The 24005-nt window shown below is 33.6% G+C and overlaps 1 protein-coding gene, 1 long non-coding RNA gene and 1 pseudogene across 2 annotated transcripts; 2 read left to right on the forward strand and 1 right to left on the reverse strand.

The window, feature by feature from the left end:
• Positions 1-1224: 1224 nt before the first annotated feature.
• Positions 1225-3156, reverse strand: LOC145611865 (feruloyl CoA ortho-hydroxylase F6H1-3-like; annotated as a pseudogene).
• Positions 3157-5362: 2206 nt separating this feature from the next.
• Positions 5363-5911, forward strand: LOC145610019 (uncharacterized). The gene is made up of 3 exons (XR_014106206.1): positions 5363-5595; positions 5680-5762; positions 5838-5911. It is a non-coding gene; the product is annotated as an uncharacterized LOC145610019 (long non-coding RNA).
• A 12317-nt stretch (positions 5912-18228) lies between these two features.
• Positions 18229-22972, forward strand: LOC145611794 (GDSL esterase/lipase At5g45920-like). The gene is made up of 5 exons (XM_081667161.1): positions 18229-18466; positions 18624-18842; positions 21569-21636; positions 21776-21940; positions 22625-22972. Exons 1-5 carry the CDS (start codon positions 18368-18370, stop codon positions 22782-22784), a joined length of 711 nt encoding a protein of 236 aa, XP_081523287.1. The 5' UTR covers positions 18229-18367; the 3' UTR covers positions 22785-22972.
• Positions 22973-24005: the final 1033 nt, after the last annotated feature.

The raw sequence follows: 24005 nt of genomic DNA on the forward strand, positions 1-24005 counted from the left end.
TTTGAACCAAACGCCCCCTAAGTGTTTTTTCTTCTAGCAGCAACTACTATTAGCTAGAAAATACATTAGATCGATGTCGTTAAGCCCCTAGGTATCGATTATTTTAGTTATTGAATGCTTCAATTCTAGGACTATTTAATCTTCACGTATACTTAATTCATAGAGGCCAGGTAGTATTTTCCAACATTTTACCTAATTTATTAGGTAGTTACTTATAAACTCTGGAATTTATTAAGTAGTTTCTGACCAAAAAATCCTTTTTATTAAAAAATACTTGGGTGAAAGCTTAGACCATCTCCAATGGTGAGACTCAACTTTGAGTATTGAAATACAAAATGAGTTGTTTTTTACCTCCAATGGTGAGATTAAATGCACTTTTCAATTTAGCAACTCATGTTAAGTCTAATTTTCCAATGGTGAGACTCTCTAAAATATACAAATGTCACTTTCAATTTATGATCCATCAATTATTGTAAGATTAAAAAATAATTAAAAAAAAGGTAAATCTTAAATAAATTACAAAATATATTAGAATATTGACATGGTCCACACTTTTTGTCAAATGAGACTCAAAGTTGAGTATCTAAACTTAGCAACTTTCTTTTGGAGTTGCTATGTTTAGATACCAACTTACTGGTATACATTGCAAAAAATACTCTCTCTCTCCTAAAAATACTCTTTTGAGTCTCACCATTGGAGAGAGTCTTATAATCATATGAAGAATTTGGGGAACTTGCTCAGAATCAATTGGTTTTTTTTTTGTTACATATGTTTACAACGGAATGTTTCTGCATTGACATTTTATTTTTGAAGACAAATATACAAAAAGGTCAAGAGTTACTCTAATTTCAAGCCATTCACTAATATAAGAAATATTCACATGTTTATATTTTTTTTGTACGAAATAACATTTATTTATTTTACTTTTTTTCCACAGAAATTGTTTGCATAAAATTAAGCAATTAGAAAGTGTTGATGTGTCGAGTGAGTATAAGAAAAAGGTGGATAAGTAAGAAAACATAAAAATAAAGGAAGATTGAGTAGAACTCTAATGTGTTAAAGTATTGAGGTAGTTAACACGGACAAGATAATAAAACATGTTTAAAAGTTTATCAAAAAAGATTGAGTTCACGCTACTAAAGATCATATAAGGAAAAGATTTTCAGTTTTCCAACATCGATTATAGAACTTTTGATTAGACCAATGATACAAGAAACCTTGTAATGGACTATATAATATTACAAGTTTACAATAGACATACAAGTTGAAACATCCCTATTTTGGGACTTTTCTAACTAAGACACGATAAATATTACAACCGATTATATTCTCAATCTCGTGATACGACATAAGCAAAATACAACTACATAAGACAATACGGAGTGTTAAGTTTTTAAAAGCTTCAACATAACCTTATTGCAATGACAAACTCAAGATCAATAATCTAGGGTTTAGCCTAGTATCGTCAAGACATCAATTGGTAATCTTAGCAAAATCGATCGTGGCTTTACCATCATGAGCCTTTTTGAAGAAATTCTTGACATAATCCGAGTAAAGTATCTCTTTATATTTTGGCTTATCTCCTCCTTCCATTAATTCTTCAAATGGAGCAATTACATCATTTGGCCTTGGATTCACAAAAATTGGTATAGAAACTCTATTCTTTTGTCCATTCGCAATCACACGGTGTTCAACACTCTTATACTTACCATTGCTAAGTATTTGAAGCGCATCACCAATGTTGATTACAAGAGCACCATCGATAGGAGGTACATGAATCCAACTCTCACCATCTAATCCTCGAACATATAGCCCACCAACGTCGTCTTGAAGAAGGATAGTTAGGGTTGATACATCTGAATGTCGCCCTACTCCGACTGTTAACTCGGGGTTAGGGCATTTTGGGTAGTAATTAAGATTAATTCTTTTTGTACCCATCAAAAGCGATTTTTTCCTCTCATCAATTTCATGAATGTTTAATCCCTTCATAAGGATCTTAAGTAGATTTCTTATTACAAATTCGGAACTCTTCATGTATTCCAATGCTTCAGCCCTACATAAATTAGCAATGAAATTGATAACTTGAAAATGCCGAAGAAAATAAGAATTGAAGTCGCATCTAATAAGATCCATGATGTATGATGTACTTAGATCCCCACATTATATGGTTCTAACAATATTTATAATAGTTTTTTTTTATAAATTAAAGTAATAAAAATTGATCACAAAAGTAAAAATATAAATAATAAAAAGGAACGGAGTACAACCATATATGTTAAATTTTCAATGTAAAGGATTAAAGTGAGCAACATTAATTAAAATTTCAAAAATATATATGACCTACTTTGTTTGGTTTTTTTTTTAAAAAAAAAAAAAAAAAAAAAAATTGACAAGTATTATTGACAATATATATGACCTACTTTCTTTATGCATGCACTCAAATTTGTTATTTATACTTAAAAATTACGTGAGAATGTTGAATTTTGTTAGATTTGTCTCGTCAAATTTTTTAAATTATCAAATTTTTATTATTTATGTATATCATAATGAAAATTAAAGCTATAAATGATTTAATTAAGTTATGCACTAACAAATGTAATACAAGAAACGACTCATCTTAAAATATACATAGGAATAAGGTATACCTGCATGCAAGCGGCCAACAAGCAAGGGCTTCCTTCTCGGACACAAAAAAGAGGCTAAGGTAATCCTTCCATTCCAAGGCCCTTTCAACTTCAGGCACAAAGCTAGTACCATACCTCACATCGTTTGTAGGAGAATTTTCCTTTAGAAACTTGCTTTTCTCTTGAGCAGATAACTCAAAAAACCGATACGTTGCAGCCTTGACATCCTCAAGTACATTAAGAGGCACGCCGTGATTAATAACCTGAAAGAAACCCCATTTCTCCGCAGCATTACAAATTAGGGTTTCCATTGCATGATCGTCTAAATTTGACATGTCGATAATGGGGATCGAATTATTATCTTCACCTCTGTTGGTAAGGAATTGTCTATATCAAACCTTTCTTCTTCTGGTTGAATATATTGGTTAGGCAAAGATTTAATGCCCATATCAGCTAGGCCCTTAACACCATGTCCTTGATTTAGGACATAATCTTTGGTATTTTCATGGTGTGATATTGAAGTAGTAGGCATTTTAGCAGGAAAAATAATTATCTTAAATTGAGTGTTAGGTTAAGGGAAGCTAAGCAAAATCCTTAAGATAATGATAAAGCATAGGTTATTATACTTGCTTGTATTATTATTGTATGTGATGGTGCATGCAACTATATGTACTATGTAGTAAACTAGTCCAAACTAATAGCATTACTATTGGCTTCTGTCGGACGATTAAATTGAATAATGTCTCATCTTCCACCTGTTCGACACATTTTTTCTATTACATGCATGCATTTGGACAAAATTGTTGTTTCTTGAAAAATCAACATCTAATCTTTATTTTCATCCAAGAGAATTGTCTAGTAGTATCAAGAAGGAAAGATTCGATAATAAAGTTGCCCCCTTCATTCCTTTTTGAAATTTACGTGTAATATGTGGTGCACATATAGTGACTAGTGAATAATAATAATAATGATAAAAGCGGAGATTAATAAAATTAAAAAAAAAAAAAAAAAAAAAAATCATTGATAACCATTTACTTTAGATTTTGCTCCAATTTTCAATAATTGTACTATATGCCATTTACTTTAAAATTTACCCAATACTATCAATCAGTTTACGAACAGTACACCGTTTATTACTTTGAATATTTTTACTATGTACTTTCAATCATTGTATTATATCATAATCTTAAGAACAAGCTATGTTTTTAAAATATATATCCGACCAAAAGTTGCATTTATAAATGGAGAAAAAAAAACGGAGGTAGTATACATTAATGAGGGTTTTTTCCTCTTTTTTTTTTTTCCTCGGCCCCCTCAATTTGTCCCAAAAAAAAAATTGTCAAAAATAACACCACCTTTGGGCGGTCTTTCAGTATTAGCATCACCTTTTGATTATTCCAGAATAACACCACCTTTCACATGTATTTGCCAAAAATGAAACAAAAAACCGGTAACCTGTTTTCTGGTAACCCTGGGACACGTGTTCTAGTTTGATTGGTTAATTTATTTATTTTAATTTTTAATTTTGAAAAAACTAAAAAAAAAAACAAAAAAATTAAAAAAAAATTAAACCCCTTCCCACTCTCATTAAACCCCTTCCCACTCTCCCAGCTCCTCTGCCCATCGACATCCACCACCCCCACCAAGACCAACCACCACCTTGATTTTGGGCTCCTCCCTTCCCCGTTCCCGATTTCAACCCCCACCTCTCCTCCCCGTAGCAGATTTAATTCCCCCTCCCTTCATCGTCCCCAATTCGAGCCCTTCCACTTTACACAACCAATATTTCGACTGGTTATGGTTTCGGGGAAGGAGATAGGGGTAGGTGGTGGTTTTTTTTTTTTAATTTTAACTTTGTGTTTTTAATTAATTAGGTTTCTTTTAAAAAAAAATTATATAAAAAAAATTGGCCAATGACATTGTGACGCGTGTCACAGGTAACCTGTTTTACTGGTTACCAACCGGTTTTGTTTCATTTTTGGCAAATACATGTGAAAGGTGGTGTTATTTTGGAATAATCAAAAGGTGGTGCTATTATAGGAAGACCGCCCAAAGGTGGTGTTATTTTTTACAAATTTTCCAAAAGAAAATGGAATTTGTGTGCAACAGACCACAATACTAATGAAATTGACTAAATGAATAACATGTTTTTAAGTTTTAATTTGTATATATAAGCCAAGGTTATGTTTAGCTTACCTTATTTTTACTTATTTCAAATAAAAATAAAAAAAATAAAAAAAGAAGAAGTCTAGATCAGGTCCAAAAAAAAAAAAATCAGATCTGAAAAAATACATTCGATATAACACACTTTATCATTTTGTGTGTGGTTTTTTATCACTAGATATCTTTAATTACATATTAATAAAATACAAACTATTACAAATCTGACAAGACTCTACTTAATACATTTTTTCTTAATAAATTATTGTACACATAAGGTCAAAGTTTGATCAAATTAGACAATCAGATCAGATCAAATTAGACAAGCAAAAATAAGGTGAATTCAACAAACACTAATCATGAACAAATGAATTTTTTAAATACACGTTTAAATAAATAATAAAAGTTAAACTTTTTGACATAAGCCACTACTAAAATTCGGGGATATTACGACTGTTTTCTTGCGACTGGCCAAAAAACGGTCGCAATAAATATTATTTGCGACCGTTTATTAGCCTGTCGTAATTTTAATTAATTGCGACCGTTGTAACGGTCGTTAATATTATTAGAATTTATTTTTTTTTTCAAAATAATTACGACCATTCTAAACAGTCGTAGAGACGGTCGTAACATTTTAATTTTCTTTTTTTTTTTTTGTTTTGTTTCGCTGAATCCTAAACTAAAAGAAAGTCGGGCTTTCTTATTTTCTAAGGGGAGTTTGAAGCAGAGAAGAAGGGGGAAGAGGGAGAACACGGTCACTGCTCCGCCGTCGTTCTCACTGACCACCTTACTCCGGCCACCGACGCTACAGGTATGCCGTTCTATTTTTTTTTTGTTTTTGATTTTATTAGTTTAGTTAATTAGTTCGAAAACCCTAACTTTGGGTCTCAATTAGTTCGAAAACCGAACTGAAGCCGTCGTCGCTGCTCCGAAGGTGCTCCCACCGGTGACTTGACTCCGGCCGTCGACGCTACACAGGTATGTCATTTTAATTTTGTTTTTTTTCTTTAGATTTTATTAGGGTCGTTATTTTGTGCGAAAACCCTAACTTAGGGTCGCAAATCAACACCACGCAGGCCCACCGTCGCCGGATTCCCCTCCTGCTCTTCCCTCCTTTGTTTTCTGACGGCGGTACTCAGGTAAGTCGATGTAATTTTTTTTTTTTTGAATTTCAGTTTAATTTGGGTACCCTAAGTCGTTATTTCCCTAATTGCTTGTACCCTAAGCTTGTGGATTCATTGACAAATTTCAACATTTCTCATGTTTCTGCTGGTTGGAATCACTCTGGGTTTGTTTCAGGTTTCTTTTTTTTTTTTTTTTTTTTAAAGCTTTTCTTGTGTTTTATGTTAATTTAAATCCAAATTTGTTTGTTTGTAAATATCAAATGTATGTTTTGTATGATTGGAATTTGTAAATGTGTGTTATGTTAGTTGCAATTCAATTGATCAGGCATGCTTGTGTTAGTATTCAATCTGACTATCAGACGTTTACTAAAACAGAATGATGCCTCACAATTATTCTAACAAAACCTTTTCGAACTTCTAAGATGCTGGGAATTCTAAGATGCTGACTAGTGACAAGCATACTATTCTGAACTTCTAGCAAGCTGTATAGTTCTAGAAAATTTTGGTTCTGTTTTCTACTATTCTGGAAAAGCTGGAAAAAAAAATGAGACTTGCAATCCTCCTGATTCTGATTGCTTTAATTTGTGATGTTGGGACAAGTACGTGGATATCACTATTGAAATATCCATACTTGGCATCTTTCTACATTTATGTGAATATGTGATAATCTACTGATGAGTAATTGTAGACTGTTGTGCATACCATATGGACTATCACAAGTATGTAGTGTAAATTTACGTTTTTTTTGTGCTCATAGGAATTGACTTGATAATATGTGTGTGTAATGTGATTTTAGTCTTTGTACTCATGTAATTTGATATGTATGTGTGAATTGTGTTGTAGTGGAAAACCCTAAAATTTGGGTAAAAAATTTCTCCTTCGCAGGCCTACCGTCGCCGGTGTCCTCTTCTGTCTTAGCCATATAAGCCATTTTAGCCTAGTTATGACCCTATAGCCTTGTATATGCATGAAAATGTCTATGATTAAGCAATTTGAACCTATAAACATGTTTAATATGCTGAATTTGAGATGTTTGATTGATAAAATCTTAGTTTATATCATAAACAAAGAAAATGGGTAAGTTATAAGGCCATATAAGCCATTTTAGCCTAGTTATGACCCTATAGCCTTGTATATGCATGGAAATGTCTATGATTAAGCAATTTGAACCTATAAACATGTTTAATATGCTGAATTTGAGATGTTTGATTGATAAAATCTTGGTTTATATCAAAAACAAAGAAAATGGGTAAGTTAGAAGGCCATTTAAGCCATTTTAGCCTAGTTATGACCCTATAGCCTTGTATATGCATGGAAATGTCTATGATTAAACAATTTGAACCTATAAACATGTTTAATATGCTTTATATGAGATGTTTGCTTGATAAAATCTAAGTTTATATCAAAAACACAGAAAATGGGTAAGTTAGAAGGCCATTTAAGCCATTTTAGCCTAGTTATGACCCTATAGCCTTGTATATGCATGCTAATGTCTATGATTAAGCAATTTGAACCTATAAACATGTTTAATATGCTGACTTTGAGATGTTTGATTGATAAAATCTTAGTTTATATCATAAACAAAGAAATTGGGTAAGTTAGAAGGCCATTTAAGCCATTTTAGCCTAGTTATGACCCTATAGCCTTGTATATGCCTGGAAATGTCTATGATTAAGCAATTTGAACCTATAAACATGTTTAATATGTTGAATATGATTTTTCTTGATTACAGGATGCCTACCAAAAGAAGCTTGACGAGTCTTCCACTCAAGGGTCACAAACGGACCCTAACCAGCTATACTGGGAGGTTGTTGGTGGTAGGAAAAAGGGTGTAGTGAAGGGCCTAGGTGCAAGCGCTAGTTTGTTTTACAGCCCCTCTTCTGAGAGAAGCTCGCAATCGTACAATCCTTCTATAGCTTCACAGTTGGAGGAACGGGTGCAAGCCGAGGTTGCCGAGCGAATAGAGGAGGCGAAAGTGCAGATGCAAACACAGATGGAGGCACAGTTTGCTACGCAGTTGCAGGAAGCATTGAAGAAGGAGCGGGAGGAGGCGGCAATTGAGAGTAAGCGAATGATGGAGACGATGTTGCAGAACTTGTTCTCTAACTGTTCAGGTGGTCCTTCATTTCAGCTTCGTAGGGAAGATGACCCGGACATGAGTGGTGGTGGGGTAGGTCAACAGGCTCCAGTGTCGTAGTTTATTTGTTCATATAGCTCTTAGTTTAGTATTGTTCATATAGGCCTTAGCTTTTTTTTGGGGATATAGGCCTTAGCTTTTTTTTGGGGGGAACATAGTCCTTAACTTAGTATTATATTGTGCATATTGGCCTAATCTATTTTTGAAAGAACATAGGCCATTACTAATTCATATAGGCCTAACTTAGTTTTTAGTTTACCTTATAAAACTATTACTAACTAATTACTATTATTATTAACTTGAGCATTGTTATTGTAAATATTGTTCAAAGTTGGACTTATTAGTATGAATTATGCGTTTTAATTTAATTATTTTTAAATTTATGAAATATAAAACCAGGTTATAGGTTCAGGTTAGGATGGCAACGCAAAATCAAATGGTATTAAAATTATGATTTTTGATGGTAATAATAACAGATTATAGCTTAAGCTTCCCTATAATTGCGACCGTCATTCGCCAGTCGCAAATACCAAACATTGCGACCGTCAACTGCCCGTCGCAAATACCAAAAATTGCGACCGTCAGTCCCCAGTCGCAAATACCAAACATTGCGACCGTCATATGCCTGTCGCAAGCACTAAATATTGCGACCGTCACAAGCCTGTCGCAATACCAAAAATTGCGACCGTCAATCACCGGTCGCAAATACAAAAAATTGCGACCGTCTATCACCCGTCGCAAATATATGAAATTTGCGACCGTCAAAAACCTGTCGCAAATTTATTAAATTGCGACATCTAATTAACCTGTCGTTGAAAATACAAAAAACGGTCGCAAAAATAATTGCGACCGCCATAATGTCGCAAATTTGTTTTTTTGCGACCATCAAAATAACGACCGGCGTCTTGCGACCGTTGACGGTCGCAATTTTTGTTTGCGACCGTTTTTCCCCATATTTGCGACCGGTTGTGGCGGTCGCAAAAACACGTTATTTTTGTAGTGAGCTTCAACTTCTTCAACATAGATTCTTGGCACCGCCATATGTTAAGAATAATATAGTTATATGCAATCTTGTTAGATTCCCCTTGTGACCTCGGTTATAATTTCGAAAAATATTTTCCATTCCTTTATATTTGTCTCATGCATGTATGTCTTTTTGCTTAGTTATCAACAGGCCCGTTCCTGGACTTTTATACGCCCAGGCTAGATAATAAATTGCAGCCCTTAAATTTTACATACTAGGTTAGTTCCCGTGCCATGCACGGCAATATTAAATACTTGTACTTATTATTAATTAAAACTAAAATTAATAATTAAAAAAAATACTATAATGATTTTTTTTTTTGAAAAAAATATTCTATAATAAATTAATTATGAAATAACTTGTTAGCTAGATAGATATTTACATACACGTATTTGATAATATCTATATATTTTATATTTCACTAACAAATTGGTATCATTTTTTTTCTTCTTATTGACCAATGAATTTTTTAACACTGTGTACAACATATTTGACCCGTAAATAAATTTCTATTTTAAGTTTTTTTTAAAAAAAATAAATTGGTGTTGTAATAAACGTAGTACATTACACTCATAAGTCATGACTCATATGTCTCATGTTAATTGTGCAACAAAAAAAATGTCACAAATTAAGAATCCATTTTTTTCCTTAAATTTATGCTCCATCCGTAGTTGTTAATTTTTTTTTTTTGTGGAAGGTTATCAAATCTTTTATTATAAGTAATTAATATTCTAAATACTTTCCTAGAGCTTCTAATATACAATATTATGTTATAATAAATATTCAAAAAAAAATATATGTAATTATTGAAGTACATAACACTATGTTTGGCAAAGATTATGTTGAAGTTTGAATTTTTTTTCTTTACTTAAGTTTATATAGTTGCCTACAATACATCAAATCTTTTATTTATGCATAAGTTTGTTATATTTTATTTTGTTTAAGATTTGTTTCCTAAATAGTTTTTTTTTAAAAAAAAAATAAATAAATAAAATCTGAGGGACACACCAGAAAATGACACGTGTCATTGCTGGTGTGTCTTTTAGTATATAGTTATTGATGATTGTCAGTGATGTTTTCAATTTCCTTACGTATGGGTTAGTTTTTATTTCAAAAATAAAAAGAGCTTTTGTCATATGATGTTACAAATTTTCTAACATGAAGCCATTATATACATAAAAATGTGGCAAATTGGTTAATAAGTAAATAAATTGTTTCTCTCTTCGATGTTTTTTTTTCACAACGTTTTCCATAGGTATGTATGTTAATGCAATTTTTTTACTAATAATATCTTTAGTCATCAAAAGTGAAAAAAGTATAACAACTGAATATTAATAAACTGTTTTTTGAGACGATTTTAACATTTCCCCACAACAAGACTGTATTTTTTCTTATATATAAACTACTAACATAATATAAAGTGGATTATGTGAGTAGTATTAAAGTCAAACGATTGCACTTAAAAGAGCGAAGGGAGTATCTTTAATACATTTGCAAAAAGATACTTTTAGCATAAAAAGTTTTAGGGAACTGAAAGAGAAAATCAAACTAAAAATGTAAGAGAAACAGGCTTGGAGCTTATCTTGAGAAAATAGATAGAAATAATAGGGTCAATGTAGAATCGCTAAAAAAAAATTAAAAAGCTATAAAAAGAAAAGGAAAGTGAAAGAATAAAATTAAAAACAGTAATTAAAAAAATAAAAAAAAAGGAAAAATTGACTTTTGCTACCTGTTAAAAACGCGATTTCACTTTTGCTACCTATGAAAACTTTTATTTTATTTTACTACCTATCAAATCCCGTTTTTTAAATTTCGCTACCAGTTAACGGAATCCGTTTATAATTCCGTTAGTGAGATCAAGCCACCCTCATTACCAACTTCCGGCCACCACTCCCTCCCTTAGCCACCCTAAATGCCTCCCCGTCAGCCACCAAAAAAAAAAAAGTTTAAAAAAAAGAAAAGAAAACCAGCCACCCCTGCCACCCCTCCCCTAACCTGCCACCCCTTCCCTCCCCCCCACTGCCGACGGCCGGCGCCCAGAGTTTTGGCCGGCACCGGCGCAAACCCATTCCTCTCCCTTTCCCCCACCCTACGCAGCCCCCTTCCCTCCCCCCCCCCCGATTCTCGCTGCCCCGATCCCCACCCCAAACCGAAATCCCCCACCTTATTTTCCCTCCCTCCACCGGAATCCGCCCCTAGCCCTATTTCCCCCACCGAAATCGACCCCCCCTTCTCCTATCGTTTTCGGCCTCCCCTTACCCTAAATCATCACCCCAAAACCACCCAAAACGAAACCCTAAATTCGTTTTTGGTGGTTGTGGGGTGGTGGTTTAGGGTTAGGGGAGGCAGAAAACGGTAGGGGAAGGGGAGGGGGGGTCGATTTCAGTGAGGGGGAACGGGGCTGGGGGTGGATTCCGGCGGGGGAAGGGAAAAGGGGGGTTGTTTTGCTTCATGGGGTCGGGGTTGGGTGGGGGAAAAGGGGTCGGGGCTGCGTAGGGGTGGGGGAAGGGGGGCTAGGTGGGTTCGCGTGCCGGCGCCGGCGCCGACCTAAACTATGGGTGCCGGCCGCCGGCAGGGGGGGGAGAGAAGGGGTGGCGGTTGAGGGGTGGCAGGGGGTTGCTGGTTTTTTTTTTTTTAATTTTTATTTTTATTTTTGAATTTTGAATTTATTATTATTTAAAAAAAAAATTATAAACTTAATGGAATCCTAACAGATTCCGTTAATGGGTAGCAAAATTGAAAAAAAGTGCATATGTTAGGTAGTAAAATAAAATAAAAGTTTTGATGGGTAGCAAAAGTGAAATCGAGTTGTTTCACAGGTAGCAAAAGTCAATTTTTCCTAAAAAAAATTTGTTGATGCTTACTGTTAGAATCCAACCCCTTTCTTATGTATTCTTCTCCCTTTTTACTTGTATTTTCCTTATGTAATGTCTTTCATGTATTTCTTTTTGCTTTCTAGGTTCTAGGTAGAATTATTGTGTTACTGTCGTTGCAGCGTGCGCTCACTAGTAATTCTCAATGTATTCAATATAAAGCTCTATAAGGAGCGAATGGTTAATGAATCAAAGCTCCTTACCCCGTTGCTATTGCTTTAAGACTTGTTTGTTGTTTTAAGCCTTTATAGATATTATGATTGCCTTGTTTTAAAGCATCCCCACCAAACCAAGAGACCCTCAAAAGACGCCTTCATCTCTTCGGTCCCACTTGTGCCCGCTTCGAAGTATCGACCGTCACCAGCCCCAACTCTGCACCCGTGTTGACGTGTGCTTCCATGAGATACCTTTGCTCCGTGATGATGTGTGCTAACAAACCTCTATCGTTCTAGGATTGCGTCCTTGTCGCCAATAGACAAGAGTGCGCCGCACGATCCGGTGTTAGAACACTCGGACCGTGACACGCACTTAGATTCAATCTTGTGAAGATGTGCAAGACAAATTTGGCTTCAGCCAACTAATTAAACCAATACGCATACAACAAACCTGCAATGTGTTTACTTAAACATAATAAGAGTATTAATTTTGGAGCCCCTTATCTGATTGGACCCAGGGCGCTCGCCCCTCAAAACAGCCCTCAAGGCGTTATCAATGCACATAGATATAAGCGAGACAACTTTTAGTTAAACATACAATCCACTAATTTCAAAACAAAATGTCTCATTTTTCATTTGCACATCAATTATCAATGCATAATTTGATCAATAATAATTTTAACTAACAATAAGGGAAAATTGTAAAAAGTTGATATTCGAAAGTATTCAATGAGATGATTATTATAACAAATACCCACGAAAGTAATTAGTTAATACGTTGGTCCTTAGCTTAGAGATAAGGAGCCTTGTAGGAGGTGCGTCGGTACCACAACAATCTTCGGGCGAAGGGCAAAAGTTGGAGGGTTGTGCTGCATAGCTGTGGTAGACCATTTAGTTTATAGTTATTATCACTAGTGGAAAAAAAAGCTTAGGAACTAGCAAAAAATGACTTTTAGCATCTGGCACATAGGATTGCTATTGCGAAGGCTGCAATTATAAATATTATTTGAACTGGCAAGTGCCAATTACTAATAGTACTTATTCGATCGAAGGAGTTAGGAGTCGAACCGTTATAGCCCGAAGTGAGTTTGAAAGGGAAGGAGGAACGGTGGCCTGTGGTGCATTGCTGGAGGTCGACCATCAGGTCACTCTGTGTCTCGTCAGAGACATAGAGGCAGATGTGAGAGAGGGAGTGAATTAAGGTTTGTGAGAGATGAATTTGAGTTCGAGTGAGTTTAGGTAATTTTTTTATAACAATTTTTTTTAATTGAAATTCAATTTTTTTTGAGGTTTGCTAATACACTTGCACCATTGTGCACATAAGTGACTCCGTAACTATCTCCCATTCCCCTGCCCCAAAATGTTCCCCAACCACAAAACCCTCACCTGAAAGTTTGAAACCACCCAAACCCTAACAAAATTGCTTGCTTGTGGGGATTTGGGTGGTTTCTAGTTTGGGTTTTGGGTTTGGGGGGCGCGGCTCGGGGAATGGGGGGAAAGGGGTTCGTTTTGGGTGGGGATTTGGGTGGCGCGTTTTGAGGGGGGGGGGAAATTAGATTCGGGTAGGGGGTGGCGGAGTGGGTGACGGGGGGAGGGCTTGGCGCCAACAGGTAAAGGTATACCGGACGAGGGCAAGAGAGGGAGGATTGCCGAACTGGGAGTGGAGAGGAAGGGGAAGGGGATGGTGTATTATTGATTTTTTTTTTTATTGAAAGAATTTAATTATTAAATAAATTTATAAATTTAATCATGGTTAAGGATTTTAAATAAAATATTATTACCTTTTGTAAATATATATAATGTTACTAATGATAATACTACCTCTGTTAATTATTATGTTGACTTTAGAATTTTTTGTATCTCAGAAATAATACCCCTAAATTGCACATAATAATTGACAGATGGTGTAAATTTTGTAACTTTACCATCTATATCGATAACTAATACCAAAGTAATTACCGACATCATAACTATCCACGATAGCTTCTTATATAAAATTTTCCTCCAAAACTATTATTGACATCATTTTTTTTAACGTAAAGCTAATGTTTGAAAATGATTAATTATTATTACATTTTTCTAAAAGCTTTTATGACTACATACTAAAAGCTTTTATGACATGACTAATTACACAATTTTTATTCATGTGGAGTAAAAATATTTGACGGTTGATCTCTTTCTCATTATTTTATCCCTTCTACATAGATTTTGTTTAAAATCAATCTCCTACAATTTATTAGTGATTGTAGCGTTAGGATTTTCCAATCTTTATCAATTCTTCAAATTTTCTATATATAATGAATAAAAAATGAATGCTAACATTTTTAGAAAAAAAATCATTAGAGGTATGAAGTTATTAATTAGAATATTTAACATCGTGTCCTTCATTTTAGCTTAATTAATCTAACGATAGGGATCACGATTTATTATACAAGTAACTATTTAATTATTAAAATTAAATCATGCATCTATCGTACGGGAGTATGGGGCTAACCTAGTACTTTACTATACTAAAGTAATACCCAATAACATCCTAAAATACACGTGTCAATGCCTTATAAAAAAATTTCCTGCCCAAAAAAATTTTTTGTTTTTTTTTTGTTGAATTTTTTTTTTTTAAAAAAAATAATAATAACTTGAAGTTAGTTTTACAAGCTAGAAGATAATAAATCTTAATATTTACAATCCTATAGTCAATTTTGACTGAATAAATTACAAAAGGTTTGTTAAATTTGATAAAATCCAATTGTATTTTTGATCGACTAATTAAATCATCATACCTCTTTCAAAAACAAAAACAAAAAAATCATCAAACAAAATTAATATCTATATTATGCCTAAAGATAAATCAACCAAACACTAAATGAAAAATCCGAGCATGACTCCGGCATTAACCAGCAGAAATATATAAAAAGTTCGATATTTTCAAGATGAATTTCCAAAAAAATAAAGGTTGCTCACATAGGGGTGTTAATGAGCCAAGTCTGCTCGTGAACTGTTCGATGCTCGGCTCGATCAATCGAGAGGGCTCGACTCGAGTTCGAGTTCAGTTCAATATCTTTACAAGCCAAGCGTAAGCCACCCTTGGCTCGGCTTGAAAACTCGTGAACAATCTCGAATATTATTTTATACATAAATAACGTTTTATAAATTTAGCTAAAATAAATTATGGAGTATTTATTACTTTGTAAAAACTACATTTTGGGGTCAATTGTCTTATTTGGACTTTCCTGAATTGGGCTAAGTCCCTTATTGAGTTACTGGTGATTGCATACACCAATTAGAACAAAACACCAACTCTAAAACCCTAGCCTCTTTCCTCCTTTGCATCTCTTCGGAATCCCCCCTTAGCTTTCTGCTACATTGAACGAGCTCTGGTCGAATATAGCGGTGGTAGATTGCTCTGAATCTCCAAAAACCGACCACCACTTCCATTCTTCTAGGTAATTACAAGTTTTTCGATCTAACTTTTTTTTTTTTTTTTTTTTGCAAAGATTAAACTTTTTATATAATTAGAAGATCTGCAATCAACCTAAAATGAAAATTTTGATAGAATTAATGTGATTGTGGGTGTATGTAGGCTGGAAAAGGGAATATTTGATGAAAACAAGCATACATGATATCAGACTCAACAACTTAAAAACAAGCCCCGAGCCGAGATCGAGCTCGAGCCAAGCTCACGTTTCAGGGTTCTGAGCTCGAGCCGAGCTTGATCTCTTAGGCTCGACGAGCTTCAAGCTCGAGCCGAGCCTAGAGAAGCTTGGCTCGTAACACCCCTAGTACTTGCATAATTCGAAAAATTGATCAGCCTAGATCGTAAAACACCTACGAGACGTTTGGCATGTGGGAACAATGGGAATTTGGGGTATATGGGTGGGAATTTGTTGTTGGGAATTCATGAAAGGGAATAAAAGTGTATAGTTTAGTAGTTGCTAGGGATATCTTGATATTTACTAAGAAATTACATTAATGCTCTTATTCATATTTTTCCCATTCCTTTTCACCCTTCTCATTAATGGCAATTTGGTCTTTTCATACCCTTCTCAATTCCCTTCCCCTATTTTCACGCAATTTCTTCCTTACTCCCGGAGTACCGTGGTACTCCGGGTTCAAAACGACGACGTTTTCAGCTCTTCTTCTAGTGTCCCCTCCTTTTTCCTGATTTGTTTCCTTTTCTTCTTGATATGCTTTGTTTCCCTTTATTTTCTTTCAATGGTAATGAATATAATCCTCTTTTTTCCAATTGCAAATATTTTGTTCTGATTTTTCTCTCAATCCAATCAATCATTCTTTTTCCTCTTTTCATCAATTATACTTCTAAATTGAAGATGATTTTGCGAAATTTGCTGTGTATCTACGTTGATGATGGTCGATTTGTATTAGCTTGGCTTCATCCCAAACCTGGCAAGTTGTACGATCCTTGTTGAGTAAGGCTTCGGCAAGCTAAGCAGAACCCTTGCCAAAGCTCCCTGATGACGACAGTGGAATCAACCATCCTGCTAGGGTGGGGCGGCTCGATTTTGCACAATTGCAAATTTGATGATTCATTTTGAAAAGTAATATATAGTGTAATCTAAGTAACAAAACGTCAATTAAAAATAACATGTGCTTTAATAGTTAATTTGCAAGTTATATAAATAACATGTTTCTTTTTATAAAATAACATAATGTTTATAAAAATTGGAATAATATTCCAAGTTATAAAAATAACATGTTTTTTTTTTTTTTTTTTTTTTTTTTTTTGTTAAAGCAATAACATGCTTCTATTTATAAAATAACATTTATTAATTCTAAAATAATGTAATAAAAAACATTTATCACTTAGTTCTAAAATGATATTTTTAGTTATAAGAATAGTATGTTTCTAAAGTCATAAAATATGAAATAAAATCGAGTAGTTCTAAAATTACATGTTCAATAACAATAAATATCATGTTCAGAACTAGAATAATATGCTTCTATTTTATGTTTTTATGTTATTTCGTTTTGTTAACTTGTTATTTCATGAAATAAATTATACGTGCGCTTTTTTTTTTTTTTTAAAAGTTGGGTTTCCAGCCTATTTATTAGATTGGGCCTGGAGTACAATATACTCCAAGAATACCTAATACTAATTGCTATTTTCAGTCCCCTAGGTAATAAGAATGTGGTCATTGGAATTTTATTTCCCATTCCCTTAAAACAAACAAGGGAATTAGGGCGTGTTCGGCGCTAGCTTTTGAGTAGCTTTTAGGTAGCTTTTAGTGGTTTGACTTGGTCAAACCACTACTTAACAAAAAATGTGAGTGTTTGGTAAGGTAGTGGCTAGGGCAGCTTTTAGTGGTGGAGGTAGCTTTTGTGAAAAGTTAGAAAAATTAGCTTTTGAAATTAGAGGTAGCTTTTGAGGTTGCTGTTGAAAATTTAATCTATAGTTTTAAAAATAAAATATTGATTTTTATATGTAACAGCTAGTCAACCGCTACTTTACCGAACACTCATATCTAAATTATTTATCTTCACAGCTAACAGCTTGTTGACAGATAACACCTACCTACACAGCTAACAGCTGCCTCCACGGCTACAGCTACCTTCACAGTTATATTTTGCCGAACACGTCCTTAGTCATGTTGGTATATATATTCTCATTCCCACTTACCAAACACCCCCCTAAATTTAGACAGAATTTTTGGACCGGAGTGTTTTTTGTTTGTTAAAGGCGGTCCAAGTTTACAGCTATTTTTAGCCCAGCTTCTAAACGGTTTGTTGATCTTGTTTAACCCAGCCCGAAATTACTGGACTTGCGATATTTGGTCTGAAATGGGTCAAGTATACTGGCAAAACCCCGAAACTCTACCAAACACGACCACCTCTAAGAAATTTGGAATGATTTACAGATTTACCATGTTGAAGATTTATCCAATTTCTAACTTCTAACCGTGAAAATGAAACCATGATGTACAAGAAACACTGGTTTTTACTTTTTTTTTTTTGGTCAGTGTTAGTTTGTTTAAAATCGACTCTTTTGATCTAATTTTAATCTCAAAATTATAAACCTATTTGTATTAAAATACCCATCAATTTGACAGTTTACGATAATATTCTGCAAAATTAGCTTGTTCGTATAAAATTTTGTTTTTTAGGTACTTTTATTACTTTTTCCTTGGTCGAACTTTAGGGACGAAGGGGATAGCTTTAAATTAATAAACTTCATCAATCTCCATGAATTAACAATTGATTCCTCAACAAGTCCTTAAATACTGTATCGCAACAAAGCTGATCATTTGAGAAACCATGAGACCCAAAATCTACCTATTTGGAGACTCCATTACTGAAGAATCATTTAGCAATGGAGGTTGGGGAGCTTCACTTGCTAATCATTTCTCTCGTACGGTATGCACACCAACTGTTCGACGATATGCCTCAATGACGCAAATCTTTCCTCTTACTTCTCTTTTTTTTGGGAACTTGCAAAATTTGATTTTATTCAAGATTATGAATCTGGGTTTTTGTGGGTTTTGATTAATTTAGTTAAAAATCTGGGTTTCAGGCTGATATATTGATGAGAGGTTACAGTGGGTACAACACTAGATGGGCGGTGAAAGTGTTGGATAAGGTGTTTCCGGCGGTGGATGAAGCGGCGCCAATGGCGGTGACGGTGTTTTTTGGGGCCAATGATGCTTGTCTTCTTGATGGTTATGCTGCCTTTCAACACGTGCCTTTGGATGAATACAAAGAAAACCTTCGCACCATTTTCTCTTTCCTCAAGGTGTGTCATCATTTAAACTCTCTCTTTTTCAGAGTCTTTCTTTCTGTCTCTGTGTTATGCACACATGTGGAGCATAATAGAATGTTTACGAGTGTCAGTTTGTAAAGTTGTCGACTTTGCTAAGTTGCTTCTAGTCGATTTGGTTGATCACATTTTTTAATTTTTGGTTTTTTTTTTGTACATTATTTATGGATTAAAAGTTTTTGGTACTTGTACTTACGAATCTTATGATCTCGGCTAAACTTTCAAATAATGAATGTGGCCCTGGCTTGTTAGATCATTTAATTATTAGCCTATTAGGGGTGTTTGGTTAATGAAATACTAGGATTGAGTAAGTGTTTGGAATTGGTATAACATAAATAGACTAAGTTCTTAACCATTGAACCTTATCTCAAGTTAAAAGGGATATCGAATTTTGTTATTGGCCATTCGATTCTTGCATAATAGGAAAAAGGGAAAGTTGAGTAGGTTCGATTGTTTTGTCATCGGTTGTAATCAAAATGGATAGATTAGAGAGAAGTTTGGTTTTTTGGTTTGGCATTTTGATTTTTTGAATTTGAGAGTAACTATATAATACTCTGTAAAAGGAACTTTTGTTGCTAACTTGCTATGCTTTGCAAGCAATGAATGATATGGTAGGTGTCGTAGCGGAATTATATTTGGTAGTATAGGAGTGATAGGACCACACCACTTTGGGAAAGGGTTGTGATATGAAGGTTCTCTAGGAATCCAATCCGGACAGTAAACATTTTGGATATGTATGGGGTGGTATCTTAGGCTTTTCATGGAGTTAATATTCTGTTGTAAGGATTTGTCAAACATTGCTTTGGTTGAATATATGTGTAGTACAACTTTTTAGATTAGAGGGTTGGATTTAAAGAATTAGTTTCCCATAAAGTTATTGGGCTAACTTTTTGCCAATGAGAATAAATTTAAAGGAGATATTAGCCTTACTGTTTTAGTGTTTTCTAAAATTATGAAAGAATGCAACTGATGGACCATTCCCATCTCGTTTTATTGCATATGAATTGCTAATAATGTATTAAAAAATATCAGTATTTGACAAAATTAAACTAGATATTGATTTGGCACAAAAAAGAATTGCATTATTTTATTCAATTAGTTAAATTTCTATTACTCTGTATTTCATTCATGTTAAGTTGATACTCATATACGAAGAATTGTTCTTCTCCTTTGGGGGAGTGTATATTGTTAGTCTTGAAGTATTAAGCACCCCCTTCAGCTGCATTGGTCCTATGTCATCTTATTCTTGATAAGACTCTTACAAAAAGTGCACCCTGAAATGGTGTCAAAGTTTGCAATGCATTTAGAAGTTCCATACATGGAAATCAGTTATCACCATTTTCTTAATTCTTATGTTGAAACTTATGACTGTGATATCATTTGCCTTTATTTGCGCATACTTCTGTGTCAAACAGTGCATGTCATTCTCATGGTTGGCGTTTGATTTCCACAAAGAGATATGGAAGAATAACGCTCTAAGTTTCAAAGCACTTGTTAATCTTTCTTGTGGTTTCATGTGTCATCGATTGTTGCAATATTTTAATGTGGTAATAATGCAATCATTGATCCAGAATGTATAAAAAAGAATGTATGTCATGTTACAGCCTTTAGAATGTTGTTAATGTGGGATCAGAGCACCTTTCATGCCTATATAAATTAGGCTTAGATACTAACTTTTGGATTTTAGTGATTCACCATATTAGTTTTATCTAATACGCATGCATTTTATGAGAGGTACTCATAGAGTCATAGGTTTATCCAGCACAGCAACATTAAGATACTGTTCTTTATAGTATATAATGAACATGATTGCAAACTGAATAAACATAGGCAGTGGGGAATGCATAGTGCATCAAGTGTATAAAACAGAATTAGAAGGAAGAAGATTCAAAGGAAATAAGCAAATTAGTATGCTATCCCATTGACCATATATATATATATATATATATATATATATATATATATATATATATATATATATATATATATATATATATATATATTAATAATTTAGAAATCTAACAGAAATTTAAAGGAAGTGATCCAGGAACATATATGCTATATTGTTATTTGAAACTTTTGATCCCTGATAATGTCTCTAAATTCTAATGGACAATTTGGCCCTTGTGTTGAGTTATGGGAATTGACAATATGGCTATTGAAATATTTTTGAAATTGTATATACATCAATATGATGAGAAAGTAATTTATTCAAATGCTAGCCATCAGCAAATTATTCCTTACAAATGGGAAATTGATTTCTAAAACAACCATATATAGAGGTGCCACTTAGATGATCAGTTGATAGTGGATTTTTTTTTGAACGAAAATTAAATTTGTTTTTTGGTTATGTCATTTTCTTTTCAATTGCAATAATTCTATATTCTAAGTTTAAAGTGTTAACTGGGTTATCCTCCTAAAAAACGTTAGCCCTTCCTAATTAAATTTTTGAATGCATGAACCGCTGCAGTACTACATAGTACGTACTCAGGCCAAAGATTAGCTCACAATGAAGCGTTATTAGGATGAATGTGCATAGATTCCTGGTTTTCCTTGGCTTCAATGTTATATTGGTACATATATTATCATCTGTCATTGTGTTAGTTTGTGTTACACAAGCTGAACCAGTCAAGTGCTGGTACTTATGCTAACTGCTGCACAATTTCTAAAATTGGGCTTGAACTTGCTTTTATTGGGTGCAGAAAAAATGGGAGACTGCTGTTATCCTCTTCATCACGCCCCCTCCAATAGATGAAGCTGGACGTTTACTGTTAAGTTTTCTTCAGCTTATACTGTTCTATAAATAATAATTACTTCGTAATATTTTTATCAGTTTACTATCTTGCAAGTTGTAGCCCGTACTATATCATGTTTACCACTGTATTCACTTTGATGAGTAATTGGTGCAGGCACCCTTATATTGAGAATCCAAGTGGTCTACCTGAGAGAACAAATGAGGCTGCTGGTGCCTATGCCAAAGCATGTGTTGATGTTGCAAGAGAATGTGCAACACCAGTAATCGATATGTGGACCAAAATGCAAGAATTTTCTGATTGGAAAAATTCATGTCTCAGGTACTTTTCGTAGAGCTATATGTTAGAGATGCTAAAGTCAGAAGTCACCACTGCATTATCATGACAAGAAAAAGATTTTCCTTTAATTTGAGAATAATGCCAAGTATGCAGTAGGCACTGTGCAGATTTCAAAATGGGATTAGTTTTCACTTAATTAGCCTTGTACATCCAAAGAAAATCCTTAGCAAAGTGTGCACACTGCACATTGATGATTGATATATCTACGAAGCATAACCATTTACCCTAGCCCTAAAATCTACTTTATTTTTATCATCTCAAAATCACATCAGTGATAATAATCTTTGAGATTTGATGGATATTTTAATGCCATAACCATTTACCCTAGCCCTAAAATCATATCATGCTTTGAGATTTCATGGATAAACTAAGCGCTGAAATGGTAGAATAAAATAGCAGGGTGTTTGGCTTCCTTTTGAACCAAACATGTCCTTCTAATTCTTTAAACATTTTCTTTGAGATTTGATGGATATTTTATGCCTTCTGCAGACTAGAACATATCTGAGAATTCTCCTGTAGGTCTGCATCATAGAACCCTGTTACAAAATCACTCTGTTAACTTGGAAAGTTATGCCGAGAAGAATTAGACATCAAATATTGTTTTGCAGATGTGTTTACTAGTGCGTTTTTTGTTTTTGTTTTGAATAAAATTGTGATTATGTGCAGTGATGGCCTGCACCTCGCCCAAGGTGGCAACAGGATTGTGTTCGAGGAAGTTGTCAAGAAGCTGAAAGAGGTGGGAGTAAGCCTGGAATTGTTGCCTGTTGATCTGCCATTATTCTCAGAAATTAATCCAAAAGACCCTCTTAAAGCTTTTGAAAACTGAAGCAATTCTTTGCAATGAGTCATTTTTGATTATGAGTTTATGACCTTCAACTCTCCCATATTTTTTAAGTTTTGTCGAGAGGTAAGTGAAAAACAAATAGTACAGGTAGACTATGTAATAATGTAACTATGTAAGGTACATGTTTGCACCTTTTTTATAGCAGCATTTCTCGATTAATTTTTATTGCATTATTTGGACTTCTGCGTTGTTTATAACACCCTACAATTTACAAAGCTAAATTTGATACAATTCGCAATATATATTTATTTATTTTATGATCTACAGTTAAGTTTGATTCCCAATATTCTTAGTCCCTCCAAATGATATTCCTATCTTGATTTTTTTATTTTCAAACTTGTTGATTAAATTTTCTTAATATTCCCTCCGTTTTTAAAAACTTGCTCCACTTTCCTTTTGAGGTCATTTTTATTTAGAAATATTTTATAATATTTATTTCATTTCTCTCAATTAGTTAGACCTAATTTTAGATTCTCTCTCCTCTAATTTACCTTCTACTAAGGCCCCGTTCTTTAGAGCTGCTCTGCTCAAAAGAAATCTGCTCTGCTCTGCTCGGCTCGGCTCTATTTTCAAATAATAATTAATAATAACAACAATAATAATTAATATTGTATTGATGATAATAATTTATTATTTTGAATAATTATAATAATTATTAGTATTGCTCCATTTCTCCAAAAACTCATATATACATGTATGTGTATATATATATATATATATATATATATATATATATATATATATATATATATATATATATATATATATATATATATATATATATATATACACACATGTATACATGTATATATATACATGTATACATGTATATATATATATACACATAAGATTTAGGGTCAAATGAGAAGGATTTTTATGCATAATTTTTGTACTGAATGTGCATATTTTTTGAACTAAATGTGCAAAAAAAATTTGAACCAAATTTGATGTGCATAAATTTTGAACATAATGTGCACATTTTATGATTTTCCAGAAAATTCAAAAATTTTATTATTTCGAAAATCTGTTTTGCACATTTAGTGAAAAAAAAATGCACATTTAGTGAAAAACTTATGCACATTTCATCCTTCTCATTCTTCTCATTTTAAGAATCTTCTCATTGGATCGCAACCCTATATATATATATATATATATATATATATATATATAAGCTAATAACTGTTTAAATAGATGTTAGTAGGG

The sequence above is a fragment of the Chenopodium album genome, chromosome 24 (genome assembly GCF_948465745.1).
Source record: "Chenopodium album chromosome 24, dcCheAlbu1.1, whole genome shotgun sequence".
NCBI lineage: Eukaryota > Viridiplantae > Streptophyta > Magnoliopsida > Caryophyllales > Amaranthaceae > Chenopodium > Chenopodium album.